Source organism: Sander vitreus, chromosome 5 (assembly GCF_031162955.1).
Source record: "Sander vitreus isolate 19-12246 chromosome 5, sanVit1, whole genome shotgun sequence".
In the NCBI taxonomy this organism is placed as follows: Eukaryota; Metazoa; Chordata; class Actinopteri; order Perciformes; family Percidae; genus Sander; species Sander vitreus.
Genome location: NC_135859.1, coordinates 24033015 through 24059495, shown reverse-complemented (window position 1 = coordinate 24059495; position 26481 = coordinate 24033015). Strand labels below are relative to the sequence as shown.

The 26481-nt window shown below is 41.5% G+C and overlaps 1 protein-coding gene across 2 annotated transcripts in view; it reads right to left on the bottom strand.

Annotated features, from left to right (window-relative positions):
* The window catches only part of cltcl1 (clathrin, heavy chain-like 1), a 30466-nt gene extending 7308 nt beyond the window's left edge, over positions 1-23158 (bottom strand). For both annotated transcript variants that reach the window (XM_078251139.1, XM_078251140.1), the window contains exons 1-27: positions 22698-23158; positions 14812-15019; positions 12024-12292; positions 10942-11103; positions 10592-10705; positions 10325-10498; positions 9999-10196; positions 9566-9766; positions 9302-9454; positions 8614-8736; positions 7990-8127; positions 7720-7884; positions 7353-7533; positions 7045-7208; positions 6805-6930; positions 6559-6701; positions 4943-5177; positions 4728-4850; positions 4486-4631; positions 3637-3820; positions 2983-3175; positions 2719-2876; positions 2432-2596; positions 1487-1762; positions 707-856; positions 491-622; positions 266-376 (exon numbers count right to left, since the gene is read on the bottom strand). In XM_078251139.1, the coding sequence (XP_078107265.1) occupies positions 266-376; positions 491-622; positions 707-856; positions 1487-1762; positions 2432-2596; positions 2719-2876; positions 2983-3175; positions 3637-3820; positions 4486-4631; positions 4728-4850; positions 4943-5177; positions 6559-6701; positions 6805-6930; positions 7045-7208; positions 7353-7533; positions 7720-7884; positions 7990-8127; positions 8614-8736; positions 9302-9454; positions 9566-9766; positions 9999-10196; positions 10325-10498; positions 10592-10705; positions 10942-11103; positions 12024-12292; positions 14812-15019; positions 22698-22739 (4434 nt within the window). In that variant the 5' untranslated portion in view covers positions 22740-23158. The remainder of the gene's footprint in view (positions 1-265; positions 377-490; positions 623-706; positions 857-1486; positions 1763-2431; positions 2597-2718; positions 2877-2982; positions 3176-3636; positions 3821-4485; positions 4632-4727; positions 4851-4942; positions 5178-6558; positions 6702-6804; positions 6931-7044; positions 7209-7352; positions 7534-7719; positions 7885-7989; positions 8128-8613; positions 8737-9301; positions 9455-9565; positions 9767-9998; positions 10197-10324; positions 10499-10591; positions 10706-10941; positions 11104-12023; positions 12293-14811; positions 15020-22697) is intronic.
* Between the last annotated feature and the right edge of the window lie 3323 nt (positions 23159-26481).

The window sequence follows — 26481 nt, the reverse complement described above, 5'->3', positions numbered from 1 at the left end:
TTTTATGTGGTTGTCTTTTAGCATTAGTATAATCAACTGTTATTGTATAGGGCCACATCTGTATGTATTATAGATAGCTTAATACTTTTATCTCTTTTTAGGGTGAACTCTTACCACCAGTCCAGGGACAGCAGATGTAAAATAGCCTCCAGGCTAATTCTGGCTCATTTTACTTTTATGTATTATTAGTGTGCATTGTCCCTGATAAATTAACCTGAAATAAATAAAATAAAAATAAACATCAGTAACAAAATGGCTGAGAGACCTGGTAGTCTTCCTCCTCTGTCAGCAGGTTGTTGAGGGCTTCATTGACGGACTTGTTGTTGTGATTCTGGACAGACCTCAGGTAAGGCTTGATCAACTTCAGCTGGTTCACCTGGTCGAGCAAAAACAACCCGTAATCATGTCAATCATGTTTTTCACTGCATACTGAATGTAAAGAAAAATACAGAAGGTTTGGTTCACAGTGGTTGACCTCGCCGCTGGTTACCTTGCTGAAAAATGTGACAGCTCGGCTGTGGTCCAACCGCGGAGACAGAATGGTCAACAGGTCATTCAGAAAGAGGGGTTTGTATTCCAGGTAGAAGGAAAGACATTTATAGTACAACTCCACATTGGCAACCTGAGGAGAAATAATGATACATATAAAGATCACAAAACGTAAAGATGTTTGAGGAGGAAATGAACAGTTCAGTCACACTTTTACCTTGGCAATAATGTCCTTGAACAGCCCTTCTTTCCAAGCATCTGTCGGATGAGACATCATTGTGATGGCAGCGTTGTCAAACTCCTCATATTTATCATAGAGGAAAACCAGCTCTGCCCACAGATGAGACTGCTCTGCTGCACGAAGAACCTGGTAGACACAGAAAAACGCAGAACAATGTCAAAGTCAGTCAGGTTTCAAATTGAAGGAGTCTTTCTGTCAAAGTTTTGTTTGGTTAAATTCATGGACTCAAATTTGGTATGTTTGGCTAAAACATGACATTATATAGACCCTTTTCTCAAAATCTAAAGTGCTTTAGAGAAGGAGGAAAAACTCCTCACAAGATCGAACAAATGAAAAGACATAACACTAAACCTGTTTTTAACACAAGACGTTGTTAGAGCCAAAAATCGGGTAAGTATGATTTTTTAATTCCCCTACCTTGGTAGCTGACATGTATGTTTGGGTTTTTAATTGTGAGTGTTGATCAATTAACAGGATGAAGTCCAACAAACTGAGGAATGTTGACCAATGCAGGTACTACATTTTAAAAAAGTACTTTTTTTTTTAAATCTAGTACTTTCAAGGCAACTTTAGGATCTTCTGTACTCACTATTACTTTCCTTTCAGGGTGCTGAGAAGAAGCAGAAATCTTTGCAGAGTAATAAATCAAAGGAGTCCATGGCACACGAGCAGCCTCCTTGTGTGTGATGAACTCTTTGACTTTTTACAAAAAACAGAATTGTTTAGAAACCGAACAGACACAGAGGCATGCTCTACCTTTGGGATGTTGACTCTGGACCAGAAGAGCTCCAGGTGCTCCCTCATCTTCTGAGGCTTGAACTTTGAGTAGAGGATGGCAAGCTCGGTGAACATGCCCATGTGGGCCCTCTCCAGACCCAGCGCAGCCTCCAGCAGAGCAATGAGTTCCTCAAAGTACCCGCGGTCCTGATAGTAGCTGATCAGGTCCTCCAGCTCGTCAGCGTGGATCACTATGTGAAGGCCGCAGATTTGTGCCAGCCGAAACTCCTCGCCATCCACACATGCAAAACACACCTGATGATCGGAGAGAGGATATTCCTGAAATCTTCTGTCCATATTCTAATAAATGAGAATCTACAACTATACTAAATAGTAAAAAATGAATATATCTTCATGTTGACAAAAATAAAAAATAAAGCTAATCAGGTTGATAGCATTCAAAAACTACATCTCCCATGAGGCTCTAACAGTGCTTCTCTGGCTTGTTCACATGATATGGGATAATAAAAGACTGATGTTTATCTGAGAGCATTCCCGCCATCGGAAAACTCAGTTTTTATGATTTGCAGAGTTGGTCATTTGAGGGTTAAAAAATACTGTGTGGCCAATATGGTATTTTACCAATTAAATTAGCATTTAATTACCTTAAATGTCAGACCTGGCATGAGGTCATCAATGTTTGTTTACTTTTCCAGGCAATGTTGTAATACTGAAGACCAAGTCGGATATATCCGTTTTCCCAGTAGTAATTACTTAAGGAGTATGGGTAGGTGCTCAAATTTGACAAGCCAATACAGTATCAGATACTATTTTATCTTAGAATATGCAGTATCACGTTTCAACGTTTTAGACAGAGATAAAAGATGATAAAACCTTCTATGATGAAAAAGAAAGATTCCCAATAATCCATTGTCAGGCAAAGGCCAGTTGAAAAGAGGCTAAACTTTTTTGTGGGCCAGTTACCTCCTTCCATGTACGTGTGCTGTTGGCTTTCCTGGCGCTGTCCACAGCTGCCTGGTACTCTCCGAGGTGGACTAGTGTGGATGCGAGGCGAGCAAAGTTGGACACATTGTTGTACAAGAGCTTGGCTGCTTCATACATTCCCTCGTCATAACATCTATCGCCCACCTGGAGAAAGAGAGAGAAATTAGCAGATAGATGTGCAGTTACTACCAGGTGTAAGGCAAAGAACAGCATGGACATTCTGCTACATAATCCTCTTACCGCTACAGCTGTGATGTTTTTCTTACCTGCTGTATGTGAGCATTGTTGGGCCCACTGACAAACTCTTCCAGCTCCGCCAGACGGTTCGTTTTAGCTAAAGCAAAGATCAGCTCTGTCTCCACGTAAGACTCTCTCGCTTTCTTTCGAGCCATCTGAAGGAATTTAACCAAGTCTTCCCAGTTATCTGCAAAACACACCACCTTAAAGGTCAACTCAGATCAAGCACACAAGAAAGACAATTATTGTGAGCTGCTGGTGTGTAACAGTTATACTGCAAAGCAAAGGCTTACTGTTCTTGCTGGCTGCGTTGACCACCTCCATGTACGCTGAAGGGTCAACGGCTTTGATATACGAGTCAATGGCCTCCTTGACCAGGTCTCTTTGTAGCTGAGCTCTGGCTAACTGGCTCCACACCGCAGGCTCATTACAGCGCTCGGCAAACTCATAGGCACGATCTAAGTTCCCTATGTGCTCTATCAATACCTAGAGACATGAGGAAAGGAGAGAGTTGCATTATACGATCTGACATACAGGTATGAGATTAAAAGAAAGTTTTAAGAAAGATGCAATAATACAACCTGCAGCATCAATTGCCAATACAGATTTTAAATACTCATACTCAGCATTGGCAAATTAATCAATACTTTCAATGGTCTGAGCCTTGGGGAGAGTTGTATAAATCCTCTGCTAAAAATGTGTAAGTGACGAGATTCCTTACAATAAGAAAAAGATGATAAAAATGTTACAACTTGTACTAGACTGGGGTAATCAAGATAACTGATGCATATATTAATGTAACTTTTTACATTCATGTTATACTGCGGAATATCAAATAAAAGAAGTACTCTGATCAGTATTCAACTTTAGCCAATACACTTACTGAAGAACTTGGAATTTAAAATGATATTATCAGTGCAGCTGGAGCAGTATTACTTTTATTTTACCTGTATGGCTGAGGTGTTGACATCAAACTTCTTGAAAATGGCAAACGCTTCTTCAAAGAGCTCATTGCTGATGGCAATATTAGCAATGTCTGGAGCGTCGTAGTTGTCTAGCTTGTTAATGTACTCCATCACACGAGTGCGGTCGGCCTTGATGGCCGTCAAAATCAGCAGATTCTGGAGGTTTCTGGGAAAATACCCAGAACAGGGGGATTATTAAAAAGATGACAAGTAATGTGGTTAAATTATTATTCAATTTTCAATTCAATTCAACTGTATTTATAGTGTCAAATCACAACAGGAGTTATCTCAGGACATTTTACAGATAGAGTAGGTTTAGGCCACACTATAATTTACAAAGACCCAACTATTTTAATTTCCCACAAGCAAGCATTTGGTGCGACAGTGGCGAGGAAAAATTTAACCTTGGACAGCGATAGAAGTGGAAATAAAGAAACGAAAATGGGGATGGATTGGGCACACATTGCGGAAACCAAAGAATTCCATCACACGCCAAGCCCTACAGTGGAACCCACAGGGCAAACGTGGTAGAGGGAGACCAAGAAACACCTGGAGGAGGAGTGTCACAGCCGAGATGGAAAGAGCTGACTACAGATGGCAAGATCTGGAGAAGCTGGCACAGAACAGGACATGGTGGAGAAATATTGCAAGTGGCCTATGCTCCTTCTCAGAGTAACGGGCTTAAGTAAGTAAGTAACCTTGGACAGACCCAGGCTCTAGGTGGGCGGCCATCTACTGCTGCCAGTTAGGACACAGAGACACTGATACAGATATACAGACATATTGATTTGATTTGATTATGATGCCTAACAAGCTGTCCGCCTGCTGTACCTGTGTTCACTGAAGACAGAGTTATCAAGTACAATCTTCTCCAGCAGTTCGATCAGCTCGTTGGGCAGGTCCGCAGTCATGAAGGCCTTGACTGTGACTGACACCTCCTCTGGGTCCTGGGTCTCTGACAGTGCTGTCTGCACCACCTGAAATAAGATAGAATACATCAAATAAACATTGGGAAAAACATCACTCATTCACATCCTGCATTACTTCAGGAGTGGAGCTAGAGGACACCTAACCTGGTCGATGAGTTGTCTTCTGAAGGGGTTGTTTTCTTCTAACACATTCGCCCAAAGCTCTGGATCTTTCCGTCGCACAAGATATCGAGCCTCACTCTTGAATAAAGAGTTCTCATTGCACACCTGAGAAGAAAACATATAAAGTGATTAAAGATGTATCTATGTTAGAATGATGTCAATTATCCTCTAAATGCTGCATAATGTGATGTACACACTTTGATGAGCTCCAGGTCACACTGTCCTCTCTCATAAGCCACACAGGCCAGGTGGGGGTCTCTCTTCTCGCAGTATTTTCCGACCACGGCGCTGTCGTAGAACGTGTTCTCCTTCAGGAAGCGTTCGGGTGTGTTGTTGCTGTCAATGTAGATCTTGGCCAGTGCATTGTGGGTAGCCGGCTCCTCACATCCATCGTGGATACGGGACTCCAGCCATGGCAATAGAAGTTTTAACCTGTGAAGATAATGGAAATACACACTGTTCTGAAAAATCATCTTCACTAAAGCAGATAATATGCAGCATTTAGAAGAAGCTTTAAACTAACATGCATCTGATGAAGAATGCTCTCGAACCCTTGATACTGGTGGTATGAAGCGTAATTTATATCTCTGGGTTGATGTCTCACTACTGTTACGGTAGTGTAATGCACTGACACAAAACTAGATGGCAGTGTTGTGCATTCAACACTGTCATATACTGGAAGTATTTATGTTAACATTCTCTCACAATTATTTTCTAATACAGAGTTGTAACAATGGGTTTGCAGTGAAACTAGCTTCACTGGATAAGGAAAAGCTCATTTGTTGAGCGTTATTGAGCTATCTGCGTAAAACATGGGCCTCCAAAAGCCCAGGGAGAATCAGCATTGGAGGCACCTTGTGTGCTAAAATTGAAATATTTATTCCAGCTTCTGTAGAGCAGAAACTGCTGAGCGTACACAGAACAAAAGACAAACACAAGAGCCTTCGTATTTCTTCATATTTACTTTTCTGCATGTTTCAGCATGTCTTTTGCTCTGTGTGTGTGAGTGCGTTTGGTGATTTAAGGACATCAGACACTATAATAAATATTTCAATTCCTGCAGGCAAGGTGCTTCTGACTATTTTGTTGTTGATCATCTCAAGCATTATTGAGAAAGAGATGATTATTTTTTAAGTCAGTTTTTATTTATTTTGAAAATGTGAAAACTTAAAGATCACTGTTTATTCTTTTAGGTGGTGCATTCTTGAAAAACGTAAAAATAAATAAAGTGGTTCAAACAGACCACAAACATGTCTTGCCAACAAACCACTACATCTACATTTTTAACCTATTAGGTACCTACAGAGATGCAAATTATGCTTTTGCCATAGGTACCAAGTCACTTTAACGGACAAGTATTAATCAGATGTTGAATCTAATGAGACATACAGAAGTAACTAGAGCTGGGCAATATATCTATATTATATCGATATCGTGATATGAGACTAGATATCATCTTAGATTTTGGATAACGTAATATGGCATAAGTGTAGTCTTTTCCTGGTTTTAAAGGCTGGATTACAGTAAAGTGATGTCATTTATTTAACTTACCAGACTCTTGTAACTGTTCTATGATTTGCCTTTACTCACTTAGTCATTATATATCCACATTGCTGATGATTATTTATCAAAAATCTCATTGTGTAAATATTTTTTGAAAGCACCAATAGTCAACACTGCAATATCGTTGTGGTATCGACATCGAGGTATTTGGTCAAAAATATCGTGATATTTGATTTTCTCCGTATCGCCCAGCCCTAGAAGTAACTATGCAAAACATTTACCATTTTTACCATTTATCATTTAGTCTTACCTGTTTCTCTTCTCTACCTCCTCCACCAGCTCATCGGTGGAAAACTGCCCTCTGACCACCATGATCAGGTTCTTAATGACATCCTCAGCACAGTCGACATCCAATAGACCGCCTATCACCACCGGTAAACGACTGGGGTTCACCTGAAAATAAATTGCAACAAATTCTAAATAATGATGTCAACATTCAGCACAACTGAGGCTTGGATTAAGTGGTAACCTGCGATGTATAAAGACTTGATCTTACTTTCTGTACGTAGATTTCAATGTATTTCTGTAGACTGTTGCGGTAGAGGTAGAGCACCAGGTCGTGGACAAAGTCAAAGCGATCACACACAATGATGAGAGGAAGCTGGTCTGTTAGCTTGGCCTCCTACGAAGAGAAGAAACATGAGACTAAACTGTATCAAATGGGTAATTTATCAAAAATGTTCCGCTGAATTATAAAATCAATCAAGAACACTCTGACATGAGGGATCTTTTTTACCTTGAGGAAGTTTTTAACCCTCTCTGGGTCGTAGCAGTTGCTCTCTCTACAGATCCTCTCCACTTCTTTGATCTGGCCTGTTTTGCAGGCAGCCTGGATGTACTTAAAGTGAACGTCAGGCTCCTGGCTGAAATTCACAATCGACCCAAGGAAGTAAAACAAACCTTGAATAGAGATGGCAGGGGAGAAACAGCACAAAAGTCAGCTCAATCTATGATAACTTAAAGCCTAAATTTAACACATTCTCTTGCTTTAATTCAACATGACCCAGAACTGCAACCCAACCCCCACCCATGTGTGACACCTACCCTCATAACTCTTGAAGGATTCAAAGAGCTCCACTAATGCCTCAGTCCCCAGCTGCTCATGATACTTAGATGCTATCTGGACACACAGCTGCAGGTTCTGCCTGATGTTAGCCGACAACATGGCCCTTAAACACTCCAACGAGTCTTCTACTGATAAAGAGCCAAAGAAGTTCACCAGCCACTAAAAGGAAAATCAGAATAAGGGAAAAGGAAGATAGAGAGAAAGTGAGACAGCAGGGTAAGAAAGGAGGAGGAGGAGAGGAGGGGTTCAAAAGGCATTTTCACACATCATCTAAAAAAAAAAAAGAGTAAAAAGTGGCCCAAGAGAACAATATTCACAGGCGTGACCAAACATCCACAGGCATACCTCAGGGTTGAGCAGATGTGTGTGCACCACGGCTCGTTTGATATCATACAGGTCGGTGTAGTGTTCAAGAGCCCTCTGCAGCAGACCTGCCTTCTCACACAGCTGAGCAACGTGGGCACGGTCATAGTGCGTAAACATCTGGTTCCCCAGGATTGCATCTGCTACCTAAAACAATTCATACAGACATGAACACACAAACCGTGTTTAATATTACCAAAGGTGGAGTTGCTTTTTGTAAATCAGGAGAGTAAGACAAATCTGAGTGTTCACCTGGGGGGCATGTATGAGGTTCATCTCAAGCAGACGTGTATGTAAGTGTCCTTCGGATGGGCGGTTGTTCTTTAGAGCATCCAACAGGAAGGAGGTGCACTGCTGGATCAGGTTGCCCTCCATGAATACATCTACAATCTACCAAAGAGCAAGGGGAAAGAAAGAGAAATAAAAAGAAAGAACAAAGTAAGGAGAAATATTAGATTTTTGAATTCCTACTATCTGTGAACCATGATTTGAGTTAGCATGCATGGTAAGATTATAGTCACACACTATTAAGAACCACAGGCCCGGTAGCCAGATGTTTCAGCTTTTCTTATTTAACAACATCTGTAGAAGCAACAACTGAAAATGGCTGTGCGTGGCGCATCAGGTCATCAAGTTCTCTGGTCGAGATTTGAGCAGAGTAATGATGTGGCTTTGAAAAAGAGGAGGGGGTCACTGACTCAGGGAATTCCTTGCATTGCTGGCACATCTGGAATAACACAGACGGAGGCTCCCACATTGGGCACTTTGTGTGTTTGCGTGCATGTGTAAGGGTAAAGGTGCAGATGTATATTAAAAAGAGGGAGTAACATTGTATGTCTTGAGTGAGTGAGGCGGTCATGTTGGTGTGTCCATTACCTGGTTGATGTTGGCTAGCGGCTCCTCATCCTGGACCAGCATCTGGGCAAACTGCAGTCCCTGGTCTGGACTGACACGCATTACATTTCTCAGCAAAAACACCCAGTCTGGGGTGTAGCCAACCTATGAAAGTACCGTTGATCAACCAGATAAAGAAGCATTTCTCAATTAAGTGATAATTAATTTATAAAAAAGACACCTAGTATTATATGCTGTACTCAATATACAAACTCTCTCAAATTTACAATAAACATTCCAACACAATATGTTTCCACCAAATACTGTAGTATTGTGTGGTGTTTTCACACACTAAGTTATACATGCAATAAATAAATGTTTAGATTTAAGGGGCTGCATTCAATATTCAGAACATTAATATAGCAGAAAACAACTATTTTCTATGTAAAGATATAGTAGAGTAACGGCACTTCATCTGTGTGTGTTGTAATCCGAGCTTCTCTGTTCTTTGTTTTGGTAGCCGCTCCTGCCACGCGTGCATGTTAGTGCATGTGAGTGCCTTTGGTATCTGATGGCGAAGGCCAAGCAAAGCATTGGTATTGGACGAGTAGGGGAACGTACTTTGAGCCATGTGGAGGCAATCCCCGACCACTTTTTTTTCTGAATATGGAGTACAGCCCCTTTTAAATAAGGAAATGGAAAATTGGAGCCATTCGAGCTCCTTGATTACCTTTTTAGCATACAGCACTATCTTTTGGAACTGGCCGGTCTCAGCGAAGCACTGGATGACCTTGTTGGGCACGTTAGCTCTGAGGTACACACTAAGAGCGAGGGTGGGGTCAGAGGCCTTCACCAGGTCTCCCAGCTCCTCTGAGCACTCCAGCTACAACACATCATACAATCAAAGTTACCAATAGTTAGTGATGTGTAGATGATACTGCATGGTAAGCAAGCAGCATTTAATGGTTATGTTGTTCTAATCCTCCAGTCCTACCTTGTCCTCCTTCAGCCATTTCTCCAGTAGTTGCTTGCGGCCCTGCTGCAGGACTGGCCTGCACAGCTCCAGAGACTCAAACTTGTTAAGCTGGCCCTGGTCCAGCAGAATACCAAAGTACTGCAACAGTGGCGAGGCCTGACCTGGCTGGGCCGGGACACTCTGAAACTTGCGGATGGTTTCTGCCGTCCGTAGGATACCCTGAGCAGAGGAAGGATGGCAGAGAATATTTACTACATCTTTTGGACTTTTTTGTGTTTTATTTTTTACAGTGGGTGTAATTGGTTCAGTTTACATAATCACCAGAGAAATACTCTACAAATTGATCTACATTAAGTGCAAATGTAAAAATGTTTTTCTGACTTTTTGCCAATGCATCTGGCACCTATTAGGATGTGTAAACACTACAATGTAGCAGTAAACACAGGCGTACCTTGGGTGCTGATGCAGCAATCTTTGCAGATTCTGAATAACTTCCCTGGGCAAACAGAGTGTTGAACTTCCTGGCAAAAATCTCCTCAGCCCCAGCAAGGTTGGACCTCACAGCCATCCTCAAGGCTAGATCAGGGTTCTGCAGGACGTTGGTGGCATAGTTGACAATGTTTTCCTCCTCAACACACACTGACAACACCTGTAAAAAAAAAAAAATGTTTGTTCTGTGGGTCCAGAATAACATTGAAACGTTTCTCTTTAACAGACCTATTATTTATGTTGTAAATACAATAATGACTTATTGCCTGTTTACTGTTAGTTTCTCACCTGTCCCTTCTTGTTGACCCCAATAATTCCAGAGGTGGCTTCATGAGGGGCGGTTACAAAGATGGTCTCTGCACTGATTCGGTTCATGTAGATGCACACTCCAGACTCCAGGTCATACAGGTGAATGTACCCGTACTTTGTGATCAAATATATTACACCGTGCTTATTACCAATCTGAGGAAAACGATCAGAGACAGAGATTTGAAGCGTTCAACAGCCACCCTTAGTTTACCCCCAAACTAATAAGCAGCAGGGGTCTTTCCTTACCTGCATAGCTACAGGAAAGTCTGTCTGAGCCTCTGGGGGGAAGAACACATCCACTGCTTTCTTAGCAAATGGCTGGTTTCCTGCAGCTGGCTGACCAACTTCAATAATGTGCAACTGGAGGAAGAAAGTGCACATAAAGAAACAACCACAGTAGGCAGACAACCACAGTAAAGCAATAATATCCACACAAAGGAGCTGTTGACCAAGAAGCATGAAGCATAAAGGTTGTTTCTCCCATGATCTTAACTAAAACTCTACCTTTTTTGCAAATCAGAGCTCTTTGTTCTGAGACTAAATCCACTGTGATACATCATGAGTGAAATCATTGTGTACAGTCTAGGGGCCCTCACCTTTCCCCCAGCCTGTGAGCGCACAGCAAAGCAGAAGAGGGTGGAGGGTTTGGCATTTCCCTCCACTTTGAACTCCCCGAAGGCAGCAGCGTGGCCTTCAATGGGCTGGGACACTTTCCTGTCAACAGAATACAGCTGCATCGCCCCAACCACACGGTTTTGCTGCAGGACAGAGAGACGAAACAAAGGCCACATTATTGATGCATTTAAGTCAGTAACACTTAAAGGAATAGTTTTCTATTTTGAGAAATTAGTATTCGCTTTCGTGAGTTAGACAAGAAGATCAATATTCTAGCCTGAAGTCTCTGCTGGTTGCTGGCAAACTCACAGTGGCGAGAAAAAATAGTCCAGCACGTAAACTTGTCACTTTTGCACTTTTGTTGTGATCCCCACGGTGTTAAGTTCAAGGGGTGTCTACGTCCTGGGCAGCCTAGAAAGGGGTATCTTTGCAAGACATCTGTGCTGCTGCAACCTGGGGGTCTCAATGTACCTTCACTTGCCATTACCGTGTCAATGTGGCGGCTCCCCACGCTGTGGCAACAGCCATCCTGTCAATGGCTTCCATCCCTTAGTATGGTAAGCATTTCTCATGACCTTGCTGGTATCAGTCATGCAGTGCTAAAGCACTGCCGTCTGGGAGTTTGATTGAAATAAAATGAGAGTTACTAATGTAACTACAGTTCTATGAATTCTGGATGATCGCCAGAGTTATCTGTCACTCAGAATCTGGGTAAGAAGACTCTGTAGGAACAGATTGTGTGATGACGTTAGGGTTTTATCCTAAAGCGTGCACCCTACGTCATCGCATGGTCATGGACTCAACCTGCACATATGCAAGATGGAGATACATCAGAGCTAAAGCACCGCCGGTGAGCAATCATCCAGAATTCATAGAACGCTCATTATCCAGCTCTGTTTTTTTTAATGCAGGCTTCGTGCTAAACTTTTTGTCCTATGAGCTATAGATAAGGGATCAGAGAAAGAGTGATTAATCATGCTAGTTCTTTAAAAATATATTTTTCTGTCATGTGCACTTCTACTGCATAAGGCAGGAGTAAACATGTCCATGTGTGTTTTCATACCTGTGCAGAAATCCCTATCAGCAGTAGCCACTTCTGTTGTTCATCAGTTCTGTAGTTGATGATCTGACATCCCGCCAGACTAGCGTGCCGATCAAACACTTTGGTGGGTTGGGAATCCCCCTCCATGCTCCAGTGAAAGACAGCCGTATCCGTCACCAAGGCAACAGTGTTTACCGATATCCACTTCCAGAACATGACCTCCTCTGTCATAGTGTGAGCCTTCACCTTACTCTTCATCTCAATGTTGAAGATCTGCAGCGTCTTGGCAGCTAAGGGGAGGTAAAGAAACGGAGGGAAGCAGTGAGACAAACAGGACAATACCACTGTATGTACTACCTGCATGGCATTCTATAACAAACAATGACGATGAGTATGTATCACATTTTCTGCTGAAATACATTTTTTTGTATTTCATTAACTATTTATATAGGGCTATTTTTCCTAACAAAGGAAAACCATATTTAACCTATTTTTTCTTCAAGTATTAAAAACAATTTGGGCATAAATAATACACCTTTTTTAATCAACATACACAAATTTGTGGATGTTTGAGATATGAGGCTGTTTTGTTTGTTTGTCTTGTTGTTTTCAAGATCATTACATATATATCATCCTAGTGGATGCCCCCTATCCCAAACTACACTCCCACTGGCCACCCATACATTTTAATTTGAAATATTTTGAAGAGAATACACATTTCACCAAACATAAAGAGTGGAGCAAAACTTTGTCTGTTATGGATTTTTTGAAATGATGTCTGGTATCTGGGAATTATCACTGATAAAGCCAGCCCATTTAGTTCACCCCCTTATCATAAAAATCATTTATTCTCCTATATCTTGTGGTATCTAACCACACAGAGGTTTAGTTTTATTTGAGCAGGTTTCAATATATCCGTCTCTAAAATGTCTTTCACCACCTCAATATATATACATGAGGGGCAATATAATACAGTTAAAATAATTTTCTTTGTGGCGCTTACAGCATTGAAAAAGGTCATTAAAACAATTAAAGAAACAATGTAGCTGCTACTCTGAATAATACGCAGACCTCCATATGAACAAGTTTGAATGTAAATACTTTGGAACACTGAAACTGAATAGTACTTTTTATTGGGACTATTTATTCGGAGAAGCATGTTCTGTGGATTATTTAAAGTGACAGAGACAGTTTCTGCGAAGAAGAAGACGGCTTGATTTTTTATTTTAATGTAACAACTGTTCAATGTTGTGAGCACGACAAAAAGGCCTTTACCTCCACTGTAATAGGGGAATCTCATACACAGATATGTCGAAACTTGAGCAAATACTCTGCATTGCTAGATACCACTAGAGGACATAGAAAGTCTGTTATTTGCCTTTATGGTTAAGTGTGTTTTATAGCCTAAGGAAGCAGCACAGTACCCTGGCTGACACTTCCTGGGTGCAACTGACCTCAGCAGACGGCAGCTTTACGAAGGTCATAATGACTAACTGACTAAACTTAGAGAGTTTGGCAGAGCCATAATAATGTTTCTGTGTATCTGTGAATATTGTTGCAAGTCCTTCATATGACTGATAACAACCTCCATTTACCAATACATTTACAGTGAAACAAACAGGTGAGGTAATGCATGATTCAGGTGAATACTGGAGCTGATGTATAAACTGCCATCAGCACACACAGCTATGATGATCCATGAATGGCATCCCTTATATGCAGCAAGGAAAGATCTGATATGGCTACTGGCACACGCTCACACAGGAGTGCAAAGACACACATGGTGCCCCAACACTTTTCAGTCAGTAGTATCTGATATGCATACCACATATAATAATAATAATAATAATAATAATAATAATAATAATAATATATACTTTATTAATCCTGCAAGGGAAATTACAATATGGAAATTACAATATGTTAATACACTCTGTTGTTAGAATACACAATACACACAGGCCTGAAATACACACACATGCTGAGTGAGGGGGCTGCAGCTGTCCATTGACAGCTGCAGCCCCGAGCAGTTGGGGTTTCGGTGCCTTGCTCAAGAGCACCTTGGCAGTGCCCAGGAGGTGAACTGGCACCTCTCCAGCTACCAGTCCACCACCATACTTTTGTCCGTATGGGGACTTGAACCAGCGACCCTCCGGAAAGTCATTTCTAAACAGTTGTATGTATTTTGATTGATTCGTGGTCAAAATAGCTCTTTGTACTTAAGAGGGGTATGTGGGAAGCTTTTATGAGAGAGACATGGCTAAGGTGTCATCACAACAGAGTGCCAGATGGATAGACAGACAGAAAGCAACTTACCGTCTGAGAAAGAACAGAAAGCAAGGGAGAAAAAGCAAACGTTTCAATCAGGTAAGAATGTGAAGACAAAGATAGACCAGAGGGAAAGGGCAAATGGGGGCATATAATCCTCAGGGGGGGGGGAGAGAGAGAGAGAGAGAGAGAGAAGCATTATAGGCAAATCATCCTGATCAGCGCTTGTGTTTGTGCTTCAAGGGCTAGATTCAGTGGCAGAAAATCCATTTGCACAACCGATTTAGTACATTCAGGCAATAGAACTGAGTGCACTCTACATATTAACAGCCTTGACAGAGCATTAGTCATTGCATGACTGTGGCATTCCCACTGCAATACAAGTAGATGGCTAAATCTGTTGGAATTGGAGACAAATAAACAGTGCAAATGCCATGCAGACTTCATTCTGGGAATTTAAACAACAATAATAACCTCGACACTTGGTATAAAGCGACTAATAATCCTAGCAAACATCTCACCATACATACTCTTACTGTACCTTTCAGGGCAATGACCTTGCTGGCGGGATTCATGATGGCACTGTCGGCAGAGATTGGTCTCCTGATTGGGTTAGTGGGGTCGGACATATCCACGATCACCACCTGGTTCTGATCGCCCACCTTCTCTCTGATGCAGATGAACTTGTCCGACTCCAGGGTCAGATAGCTGAACCCAATGTTGGCTGGGTTCACGCCCATGTTCTGCAACTGGAAATATTCAAAACAGTAACAACGAGAACGTTTACCCTATTTGAGTAACTTAACTACTATACTTTTTAGCATTTACATTTTTTTTTTATTCATGTTCTTGTCGACAATTATACCTTAATAACTGACAAATACATTTATAAACAAAAAATATTCACATATCCGCTTACAAATACATTATACCTTCAATTCTAAATGGGAAGAGTGTCACCTAGTCTATATCCATGACCTTCCACTTCCGTGACTGCTCCGTTTCCACCGGAAATTCTGCCATATGCCCTTCTTTTCAGCCGAATGTCCGTTACCTTATGCTTTCTTTGTGTTGGAATATTAAACTCTGGTCCATTCATGAGGACTATGGTTAACTGCTCCTCAGATCTCTGCAGGGTAAATCCAGACAGCTAGCTAGACTATCTGTCAATCTGAGTTTTCTGTTGCAACAACTTTTGAATGTACACATGTTCCACCAAGACAAGTTCCTCCCCGAGGCTATTTTGCAGCGGCACCGGGGATCCGTGCGCCGCCTAGCGCCGCCCATGACGATTTTCATTGGTTTAAAGCCATGCCATTAAACCAGAGCATGTTCCTCTCCCATCCCGGAGTGCTGTGTGGACTAGCCAGACCCTCCTCCGCAGCGCTGTGGAGGAAGGTCTGGCAATGCGAGACTAAGTGTCACCTAATAATCATTGGAAAGGATGAGTTGTTCGACTCATAGTTTTAATGGTGGTGGAAACAAAACATGTTAAATGAATAAAAACATAGAATACTTCTCCATTTTAGTGTGTCAACCATATTTCTATGGTGCCAACAGTTTTCTATATTTGGACTAAAAGTAAAACTCAGCCGGAAGTGGAATATTCCAACTTAACAGAGTTACAGGACTCTGAAGGAGTCACAACAATAACAACAAAAATTATTGGGAAAACATATATGACAGCAGCTGACATTTGCCTTGCTGGGGGAAAAAGCAGCAAGAAGCAGACCAAAACAGTGTTTCGATTAAAATAGCAGAAGGTCTGTTTCAATTTTCCAGGGATACTCTTAAAGGTTGTTTTCCAGACAGGAGGTCTGGTGGACACAGCGGACGACAGGATGTTAACTCAACAGAGCTTTATTTTACACTCTTATTATAGCTGCTAATAATCTCCTGAATTTACTGAAGTATTTTAAGAACTGGGTTTGATGACGGTTGCCATTTTTTAACTTGCACACCCATTATTGAAACCATCATCACATCTTAATTATACTGAAAAAGTACAGTTTTTTTCAGCATGGCCTGTTGACAGCTGCACATAGACAGTGCATGTGCAGCAGCAAGCTGTAAGGATGTTTAATTACCAACATAAACCAACCTAATTATTCAGCCAAAACCAGTCTGAAACTCCCGAATAGAGATCCACTAAAACCAAGAATACATTTGAATGTTTTAATAAAGCATCATTAGCAAATCCAATTTATTATTCAGCATATTTACTTTTTTAATGAGAAGAAGTCCCGAGACGCAACACGCACAAGGCCGAGCTGATGTCAGTTTCTGCTGTGCCAAATCTTAGCAGAACTTAAAAACATGAAACACTCCACCTCGGTTAACAGCTGCTGAACAGAGGAATTATTGTGTACATTGTCAAACTAACTGTGAACTGAGAGGACGGACCAAAACATGCTCTCTCCCTCTGATGACTGAACTGACTGCATTATGCCGTCTGAGGCAAGCGGAAAGGAATCCTTATGCTCATCACAAGGACTGTACTATCTCATAGTTGGCTGGTGGAGCAGGACAACAAATCATGACTGCTGAGCCATTTCATCTCTACATAACAGGAAGGATGTAACATCATCATCAGTCGGGGGTGGACAGAGGGGTCACAATGAAAGAAGCTGTTTTCTAGCAGGAAAAGCTTTTTCATTATTTATATCCAAGAAATGGCATTTTCAGATTTCCAATTACACTAAGTAGATATTTTAAAGCTGCACGAATCAAATGCATTCATATCAGCATTATCAAATCACTATTTGTTATGTGAAAGGAGTTTTCAGTGACAAACCCACAGATAATTCTCACTCGACTCAGCTTTTTAACCTCTTTTAGCTCATTGTTTTGGTTTTATGACCTACACACTCTGCTCTCATAAACCATATGTTCAGCAGCAATTAATGCAAACTTTTAACAGAAAATGATCTCATCATTTTATTGTCCTATAAGCTTCTGCTGTCCAACTTAACAGCATTAATAGCAAGCTGAAAATAAAAATAAAAAACACATCTCATGCACTGGTGCTCCATAACAGTGGAACACAATTAATTTCTTTGAAGATCAGTTTACAGCTGAAACGATAAATCAATTGACGAAAACTAAAGCAAACAAAAACACCAAACACTCTCTGCTTCCAGCTTCTGAAATGGGAAGAATTACACTTTTCTCTCAGTTTTATTATAATTTTAATTAAATATGTTTGGGTTTTGGACTATTGGACTCACAAAATAAACAATTTGAAGACTTTGCCTGAAACTGTGATGGCCGTGTTTCACTTCTTTCCGACTTTTTATATAAATAAATGGAAGAATAATCAATAATGAGACTAATAGTACCCTCGCAGCCCTGCAGCATTTTGGTTGTTTTATATATAATTGTGCATACATAAGTCATATTGAGATACATATGAATAATGATGAGTTCCACCACTAAGCTGCAACTCAATGTTTAGTTGGTTTCTGTGGAGTTATAGGGACGTACAAGATAAAGGCTTCTTGAAAAGGCCACAGAGAAGACCTGAGGGAGGATTGGAGCCATATGCTCCATCTCCTCTAGACTGCCAAAACTATCTCTGGAAGGAGAGGGGAGGGAAAGGAAACCACAATAAAGATAGTGGGGGAGAAGATAAGAATGAGAGTGAAAAGAGAAACTCAAGACACAGTCCAGCATTATGCTAAAAGCGAAGGGAGGGTGGGTGTTAGGAGAGAAGCCAGAGTGATACATGTACCTTTTATGAGATAAGAAGAAGGAGGGATGAGAACTATGTCTGTCCAATGCAGTTCCAGTAACAGGACTTTCGGCTCAGGGTGGGGCAACTGACTCACCGGAAGAACCCCACCCCACCCCCAACTCCTGAGTAGAACTTTCCAGACTAAAATCACACCTTAACTGCAACCTACTGTCTCTAGTGACCTATAAACTACCTCTAGTAATACATGTTCACACACAGACTCCTATGTGTCTTCTTTCTTCAACAGTTGAGATTAACAATCACAAAAATGGCAGCAGAACTTCACTGATGATACAGATTGACGGTATTTGGTGAGTCATTGGGTGGACACATTGCTGAGGCACTGACACGTCGCATAAGCAGCTGAGGTTTTTGGGTTCACGAGAAGATTACACAAGCACTTTTTTCATTCATTAAAAACTGAGGCATGCAGCAAAAAGACGTGGAAGTGTTGCCAATTCACACTTTCTTACACAAGCGATAGGTACATGTATAATGAAAACCTTAAAGCTGATCCAATCAATATTCTCTGCTTACAATATTCTTTGCTAACACTGGACCAAATTAATATGTGTATGTAAAAGGGGTTGCTCGTCGTGATAAACCCACAGGAAATTACCACGCAACTCTCTAGTTCCCCTCATCTCTACTGAGTTTTATGGCGTCTTTTTAGCTCATTGTTTGGTTTTCTGGCCTGCAACTTTATTGTTTTGGTTCACTCTCACCGCTCTCATCAGCTCCCTAAAAAAGTTCTAGCCCACCAGAATAAACAGCAGATAGACAAAGTTAGTGACTAGCTGGTAAACGTAGAGGAGCATTTAGCTGCTAAAAAGCCAAATATTTCCCTCAGGAGTTGGTGGAGCCCAAAACAGAGTTAAAAGGAAAGTGAATATTGGACTACCTCTAATTCATCAGTGGACAGATATCTGACTCCAATTGAATGCTAGCGTTGCTTTGTAAACAATGGATGAGTAAATTAACAACTGTTGACAAACATGTTTGCCATATTAATTTTAAAGGTGATAATATGTCAGTGTTGTTTTTACAGCTTAATTCCGCTGCCCTCAAGTGGCCAAAAAATCAGTAAACTGAATATCTTTGGATTTTGGACTGTTGGTCGGATTTCAACTTATAATTAGAAAATTATTAGAGCTGTGTAAAGAATCTGGCGATACTTATATATTTATACAGGGGTTACGACTCAATATAATGCAATATATTGCGATACTGTAAGCAAGGCGTTATATTGCAATTTTAAGAAAACTGTCATAGTATACACTGAGTTCAAGTTTTTTTTTTTTATTGTCTCACTACAATGAAATGGCTACTATGGGGACTAACATCATCAAACATGAATACAATTGGGCTCATTGAATCCACAAGAGTCTGAAGCAGTTCAGCTCAAAGACTCGAGATGAGTTGAAACTTGCAACTTGTTGCAACGAGTCGGTCTGCAGCGAAACCATCAGCTTGAGTCCAGCTGAGACGGGCCGGTTCAGACCGCTGCAACTTTTCCCTGCGACGTTCTAAAGCAGTTTCGTCTCGTCTTGAATCTTTGGTCTGAACTATTTAGGAACCCCAGTATACAAAAATATATAAATATTTTAGATAGAAAAATAACACATTAATACTGCATGTTTTTTTGCCCAAAACTGCATTGGATTAGCATAAAGTGGGCGTGCCTGTTAAGGGGAGACTTGTGGGTACCCATTGAACCATTTCCATTCAGATATCTTGAGGTGAGAGGTCAAGGGACCTCTTTGAAAATGGCCCAACTTTAGAGCCTTATTTAGCCCCCTTCCCGACAAGCTGACATGCACCAATAAATGTCTTAGGTTATCTAATTTCATATGATACCAATAGGGTTAATTAAAAATCAATACAGTCTTTTTACAGTATAACAAAACATAATATCGCAATACTCAAGTGTATCGATATTTTCTTACACTCCTTGAAATTATAGTGGACATTTTTCAGTATTTTCTGACATTCTATAGACAAAACAATTCATTGGATTATCTAGATAGGAATCTGCAAACTAATCGTCGATAAAACTAACCATTAGTTACAGTCCAGTTATTGCAGGTTTAACAGTATCTGACTCATTTAACATTACAGAAAGACACAATGTGCATATTGTATGTGTGAATGACTTCTCTTTCAATGCATTCATGATTTAGTTTTGGTGACTGAACACAGAGGCTTATCCTCATCCCTACCAGCCACTGCCGCGGTCACAGATGGGTTCTGTTAGACTGTTCTGTCGTTTTGCTTCCTATCCTTGTGTGATTTGCCAGACTGAAATAGGGCCTGCTTACCTAATCTGTCTATCACATCCGTTGATGTGCTGGCATCATTTCATCAGCACAGATACAGCAGCACACCAGGATGCTGTAAACAGCCGCAGAGCAGCAGGTTGGACCCTCCTAACTCAACTAGACAGGACAATGTTCAGGTGCTTCGGAGCTGCAGGACATTTTTGCACTTACACAAGCTGCTACAGGACGTAGGCCCCTGCACTGACAGCCAGCAGCAGAGCCACATAAGCTGCAAATGACTCACTTTAGCACTTTCATAATTCAACAGACCATTCTCTGTCCTTGTCTTTTTCATCTTGCCACCAACATAATACACATAACACACAGTTTGCAGGCCACAATGTTGTAGCCTACATTCGACTCCAACTAGGGCACTGGTCCATTTGGTCAATTAATGACACACTATGACACGTTCATTCACAGCCTGGACCTTGGACCATCAATCATAGTGAAATAAACAAGCAGAAAAGACAAAGAGTAATGATGGAGAGAGACTTTACCACACAGCTTAGCGTTAATGACATGGCTACTGATGTGGAGTGAGAAAATGAATACTCTTGAATCTCTCACAGCTAAAACAATAGCTCTAAGATCCAGGCTTTATCCTCCGCGTCTGTATTTGACACCAGAGTAGTGGTAAAGAATTGTTTTGAGTGGAGCATTTGGTTTGACCTTTATCTCATGCAACCTCTAGTTCAACAAGCTGGTACTTCATCATGAAGCTGGGCCCATGTTACACCCCTGAACCCCAGCCCAGACTGCAGACACTGAGCTGTAAATACCAGGCAAAGAAAAAAAAAATAGCTAAACAACTTGAGGCCCAAAGTCCTGGGTTTGCAAATTCCAAGCATTTTTCACTCTGCTGGAGCTTCACAGAGGGATACGACTGGGGCAGAGCTGGGATTTCACGGTAGAAGTGGAACGTAAAGCAGTCTGCTGCTTATCAGTCAAGGGGAGGGCTTCTTAGGAGATGTACAAGGGAAAGGTATGTGCTGTTGAGAGCAATTTCAAGTAATAACCCAAACATTGCCAGGATCTGCACTGCCCTCCATCAGCGGGCAACAGCCTGTCAGCGATGAGAGGAGCCTGGTAGCCTGCAAGCGCTCTTGGCCAGCACAGTTTTTGGAGGATAAAGGATCTTTGGCTGACAAAAGTGGGGCTACTGGCCAGAGGAAGGGAGCAGAGAGAGCGTGGGTGGGGGCTCTGTGCTTTTTCTAGTGAAAGGCCATTTCACTGCCTGCTGTTACCATAACAACAGGCTACAGAGGAGGGGAAGTGGAGGGGTGCGTCACAAACTTTCTCTTTTGGCTGCAAGGCACCAAGCACTGCTATGGGACAACGATTACCAAAGACCAAACCAGAGATAAAAAGGGGGGCATAGTGGAAATAGTTTTTTCCACAGATGACCAAATAACTGGTTTGTTTTCCTTTTTTGTCACAGATTGTAGAAAGGGGTATTTTGTGGGGGGGGGGGTTCCACCAAGAGACCAACCAAACACTATAGGGCCTTTGGAACTCTGTAATGTTGATGCTGATCATTTTGAAGCTGCACAGATGCTCCTGACACGTGTCAATATTATTGATGCTGTAATATGAAACTAGATTTCATATGGGGTTATTGCAATATAACCCCAAGATATTCAAATAATGTGTTTTACTGGCTGCATTACAGCTGAGTGATGCAGTTTTCTGAACTTAGGTACTGAGAAGTGTTGTAACTGAGTGAGTGCAAAATAAATGCAATACTTCTTCACTGACATATTCTGAAAGGACACTGTCTAAAAACAGCTCATATAATCATTAGGCTATCTTAACATGGTGATGTTGTCAGTTACGCCCAGCATTTGCAAAGACACACTGACCGGTGTTCTTGTTGAAGGTTACAAAGTACGAATATGTTGCTGCAGGACATGACAACAACATGGTAGCCACAAAGCTGGAGTGCAAGTGTCATTCAGGTCTCAGTTACAATGTTACTACCAACAGCTGAGCTCAGTTGTCTGCAGCATAAAGTGTCAACGATGACAGCGGCGTTTTTCACTTGATGGGAAAAACTGCGGCGTATACACACAACACACACACACACACACACACACACACACACACACACACACACACACAAACACACACAAACACACACACACACAAGTCCGCATTGGAGCTGTATACGATCTGACTAGTCAATTTTTACAAGTCATCATCTGCCCGGCAGGAGAAAACTAGGCCTGTAGCTATATTGAGCACCACCCTACAGCCCTATTTCAGATACCATTTAAATGCGACATGTGCCATGTGTGCGCGGACCTAGATGGGCGAGGAGCTGCGCAAAAAGAAATGAGCTGAAATTAATTTTAGGGGTTTTCTGCGTCCGCTTACCTGCAGATGTTCCTGAAATCGTATCGGCAGTATCTGTGCCATGTCTGGAGGATTTATCTTTCTGAAGAATCCGTGAGAAAGGAAAGGGGAAGGGGACAGAAGGAGGAATAGCGGTGATCTTGTTCTGTTTGTGCCCTAAACGTCCCCAAAAGTCATATATGATGGGCAGTAGGTGGTCTGGTTGGCTTGCGTTGGTATCACACGAATCCAGTGACTGCTCCCATTCAGTAGCCCTCCGACACCAATCCTGAATCCTGAATCATAAACTCCGCACCTCCGCCAAGAAAACTAGTCCACTTCAACTAGCCTACTACTGGTGCGTAAACCAGTTCCTCCACGAGCCTTGTAAGGATTCGGGGCTGTCCTAAAAACCTTCGCTGAGTTATTGTAAGTAATGGCTTCTCATAAGCTCCCCGTGTTGTGGATTCTTTTTTTTCCTCCGAGCTGTCAGTGCAAACGGTCGGATGTGCAGTTTGTACCCCTCCGCCGCAGCCCCTTCCCCCTTCCTTCCCACAAACTTCGAAATCAGGGCTCGTGACAAGCGCCCCACCTTTGCATGATTTCTTCAAAATCACACACACACACACACACACACACACACACACACACATCTTTCCATCAAAAACAGTGTGTTGTTGTATGGATAGACGCATATCTGTACCGGACAGGACTGCTGACGTTTCAATGGAGCTGAAACTACGTATCGTTTTTACTTATACACAATAAAAAAATACTCTTAGCCTACAGTAAGTCAAGTTTTTAGCAAACATTTCTGTCATTCATTGCCCTAAATTTGCTATTAAGACAAACTTTCTGGTCTTGTGAAATGCATATGATGAGACTGTGGACTAATTCTTGCATATGGAAACAAAATAAAAATAAAACTGCAGTGTTCAAAAGACCTGATCATTTAGACCTGAGGTGCGGAGCTGTTTGCGATTCGTCTGAAAAGACTTCCTTTTAATCAACAAAGGCCTTTACACTACTGATGTGAGTCAGTATTACACATGGGATGTGTAAAGCACATACATCATTTGAAATCAAAAAGCTATTGCAAAAGGATCTGACTCACAATACAGTAGCCTAACTTCCTCAATTACCAAATGTGGTTAGGTTTTGTATCAAAGGGCAGAATTAGGTGCTGCCTAGACATTTACAGTATGATCACCCTGTAAAGTAGTGGATCCTATCAATACACAGAAAAACTGTATCAAGAATAAAAACTAATTGTATTTACAGAAGATTCAAATCTTTTTATATCGCTAATAAAGCATAAGATAGTGTAGAATAATGTTCTTACTATTTGCAGATAAATATAATAAGAATGTAAAAGGTTTCCATAAGAGACCAAGTGTGTTTTGGTGTATGCTTATTTAGCTTAAGCCATAACTATAAGATAGTTAGGGTCAGTGGCCTCAAGCAAAGTACATTGAGTAATAATAACAAGTGAAACAGGAGCAGAATGTACAGCTTCGCGTGAGAGCAAATGAAGACGAGACACAGCACAGTGGCCTCGAACCTGGTGTGTGTTGTGTGCGACGAAGCCAGCGACGGGAGAGAAAACAGAAGCGTGGATGCCGGTCAGGCCTGCTAGCCCAGCTGGATACTACCACACAGACCTCCACTGTCAAGCCTCCTACTCACCAATGCCAGATCCATCGCACACAAAATGGATGAGCTGGAACTCAGCATAGCAACGAACAACTACACACGGAACTGCTGCGTGATGATTATCACCGAAACCTGGCTGAACCCCCTCATTCCAGACGCCGATGTGCAGCTAGCAGTCCGAGCTAGCTACCGGCAAGGTAGGCGACAGTACAAACTGAATTTAAACGGTTTCTTCACAATGTCTGAGTTGAACACGCATCTTGTTGTCACATAAGGGCCCTGTTCATGTTGCACAGAAATATTAATTGCATTTTGTGTCTGTTAAGAGGCACAAAGGCACTCTAAAACCCCACAACTGGCATTTTAGCTAACTGGGAGCTCTGGCCATTAGCTGCAGCAACTCCAGTTTGCTAGCACCGATTTTGGTCGTTTTTTTTCCTATCGACAGTACTCGGAGATATTTAGCGATCAAGATTCAGGTAAAAATCGGCCAGAGTTCTCCTTTAAGACAGGGCTCTTCAACAGGGGGTCCGGGACCCCCAGGGGGTCCTCAGAGTCAATGCAGGGGAGCTTCCAAATTATTGTTAATTGATGTGTTGTGTTGTTAATCAAAAATTAAAAAGTCTTAACATGAATCTAACATATTATTAGCCTATATAACTCCCCTCTGATGATAGGCTTACTGGCCTATAGGTATAGTCACTAAGGCCATGCACAGATACAGTTCATCCTAAGGATTGTGCCACATGTATGTTTAACATTAAAACATGGTTTATAAAATCACGGCAACACTTATTAGGCTATTTTAATAGCTTAGTATTTATTTGCAAGAAAGGTATGTATAAAGGCTTTAGGCCGCCCTACACGTTACTTTAGAAATAAACAATGGACAAATACAGTCTTTAAACGCTTCAGATGTAAAGTTCTTCGCTGTCAAAGTGACGCCAAAATGAATGGCAGTCAATGGAATGCCAACGGCAGGTGATGGCTTGTTAGCATCAAAATGTCTCCATAGAAGGTATGCTTTGCAGATGCTCACTTACCCCCTTGACTTTTCCAGGAAGCGCTCTAGCCAATCAGAGCAGACTGGGCTTTTAATCGGGAGGAGGGATTAAAGAGACAGGCGCTACAGAGCGTCTCATACAGAGGGTGAATACAGGTGCAGCAGCCATGGGCAGTAAGAGAAAAATAAAGTGTTTTTTAACATTAAAGCATGTAAACATGTTGTAGCACAAACACAAAATGCAAGTATAATCCTGAAAATGCTATATAATAGTTGCCCTTTAATGCTATTCCCCCATCTCTTTCTCCCTTCATTTCCTGTCATCGCGCTACTTGCACTACCTAATAAAGGCAAAAATGCCTAAAAAACTAATAAATATAACATATAACTTAAAATGGAATTTAGTCTCAGGGAACAAATCAAAAAGACTTCATAGTTACTATGAAGTAATTTTGCAAGATGTGAATGGTCAACTTGCTGCACTCCCTGTATGTTGCAAATCACACAATGTTGTTGTTACACTTGCTCCAGGAAGTTATGTAGTACTCATTTACACCAGCAGCCTATGCAAATACAGCAGCTACAGTTGACGAAGTCTCTGCACTTTTAGTCTGTACTGAAACCAGGACTACCAGGTAATGCAATAAGAGAACCTGAAACTATGTTAATACTGTAAAAACAAAAGGCAATTCTAAAAACTAAAAGACATAATATCTTGATGTTCACTCTGTAGGTAATTTTGACTTCCAGGCACTTTATAGCCATAATTTGGGTTACAGATTATTTTCCAAGGTTGGAGAGTTGTTGTTGTTGTTGTTATCTGCATAAAGTTGATTTTTACAATCTTGAAGGATTCTGCTATGTTGTATGCTGGCAGGACCAGGATTTACGGTTGGGCCGCAGAGAAGGTGGTTTCACTTGACAGGAAGCAGGTGTAACCAGCAGTATCTGGTCAGTGGCCACTGGGAAGCCACTCACACACGCACGCATGCGCACACACACGCACACACACGCGCACGCACACACACACACACACACACACACACACACACACACACACACACACACACACACAGACACACAGCTACTTAGTTAAAGCCACAAACCCTCCGCTCACCACACTGACCTTCACTGGACGAGGATCCATTACAAGTTAATGTTTTGTTTTAA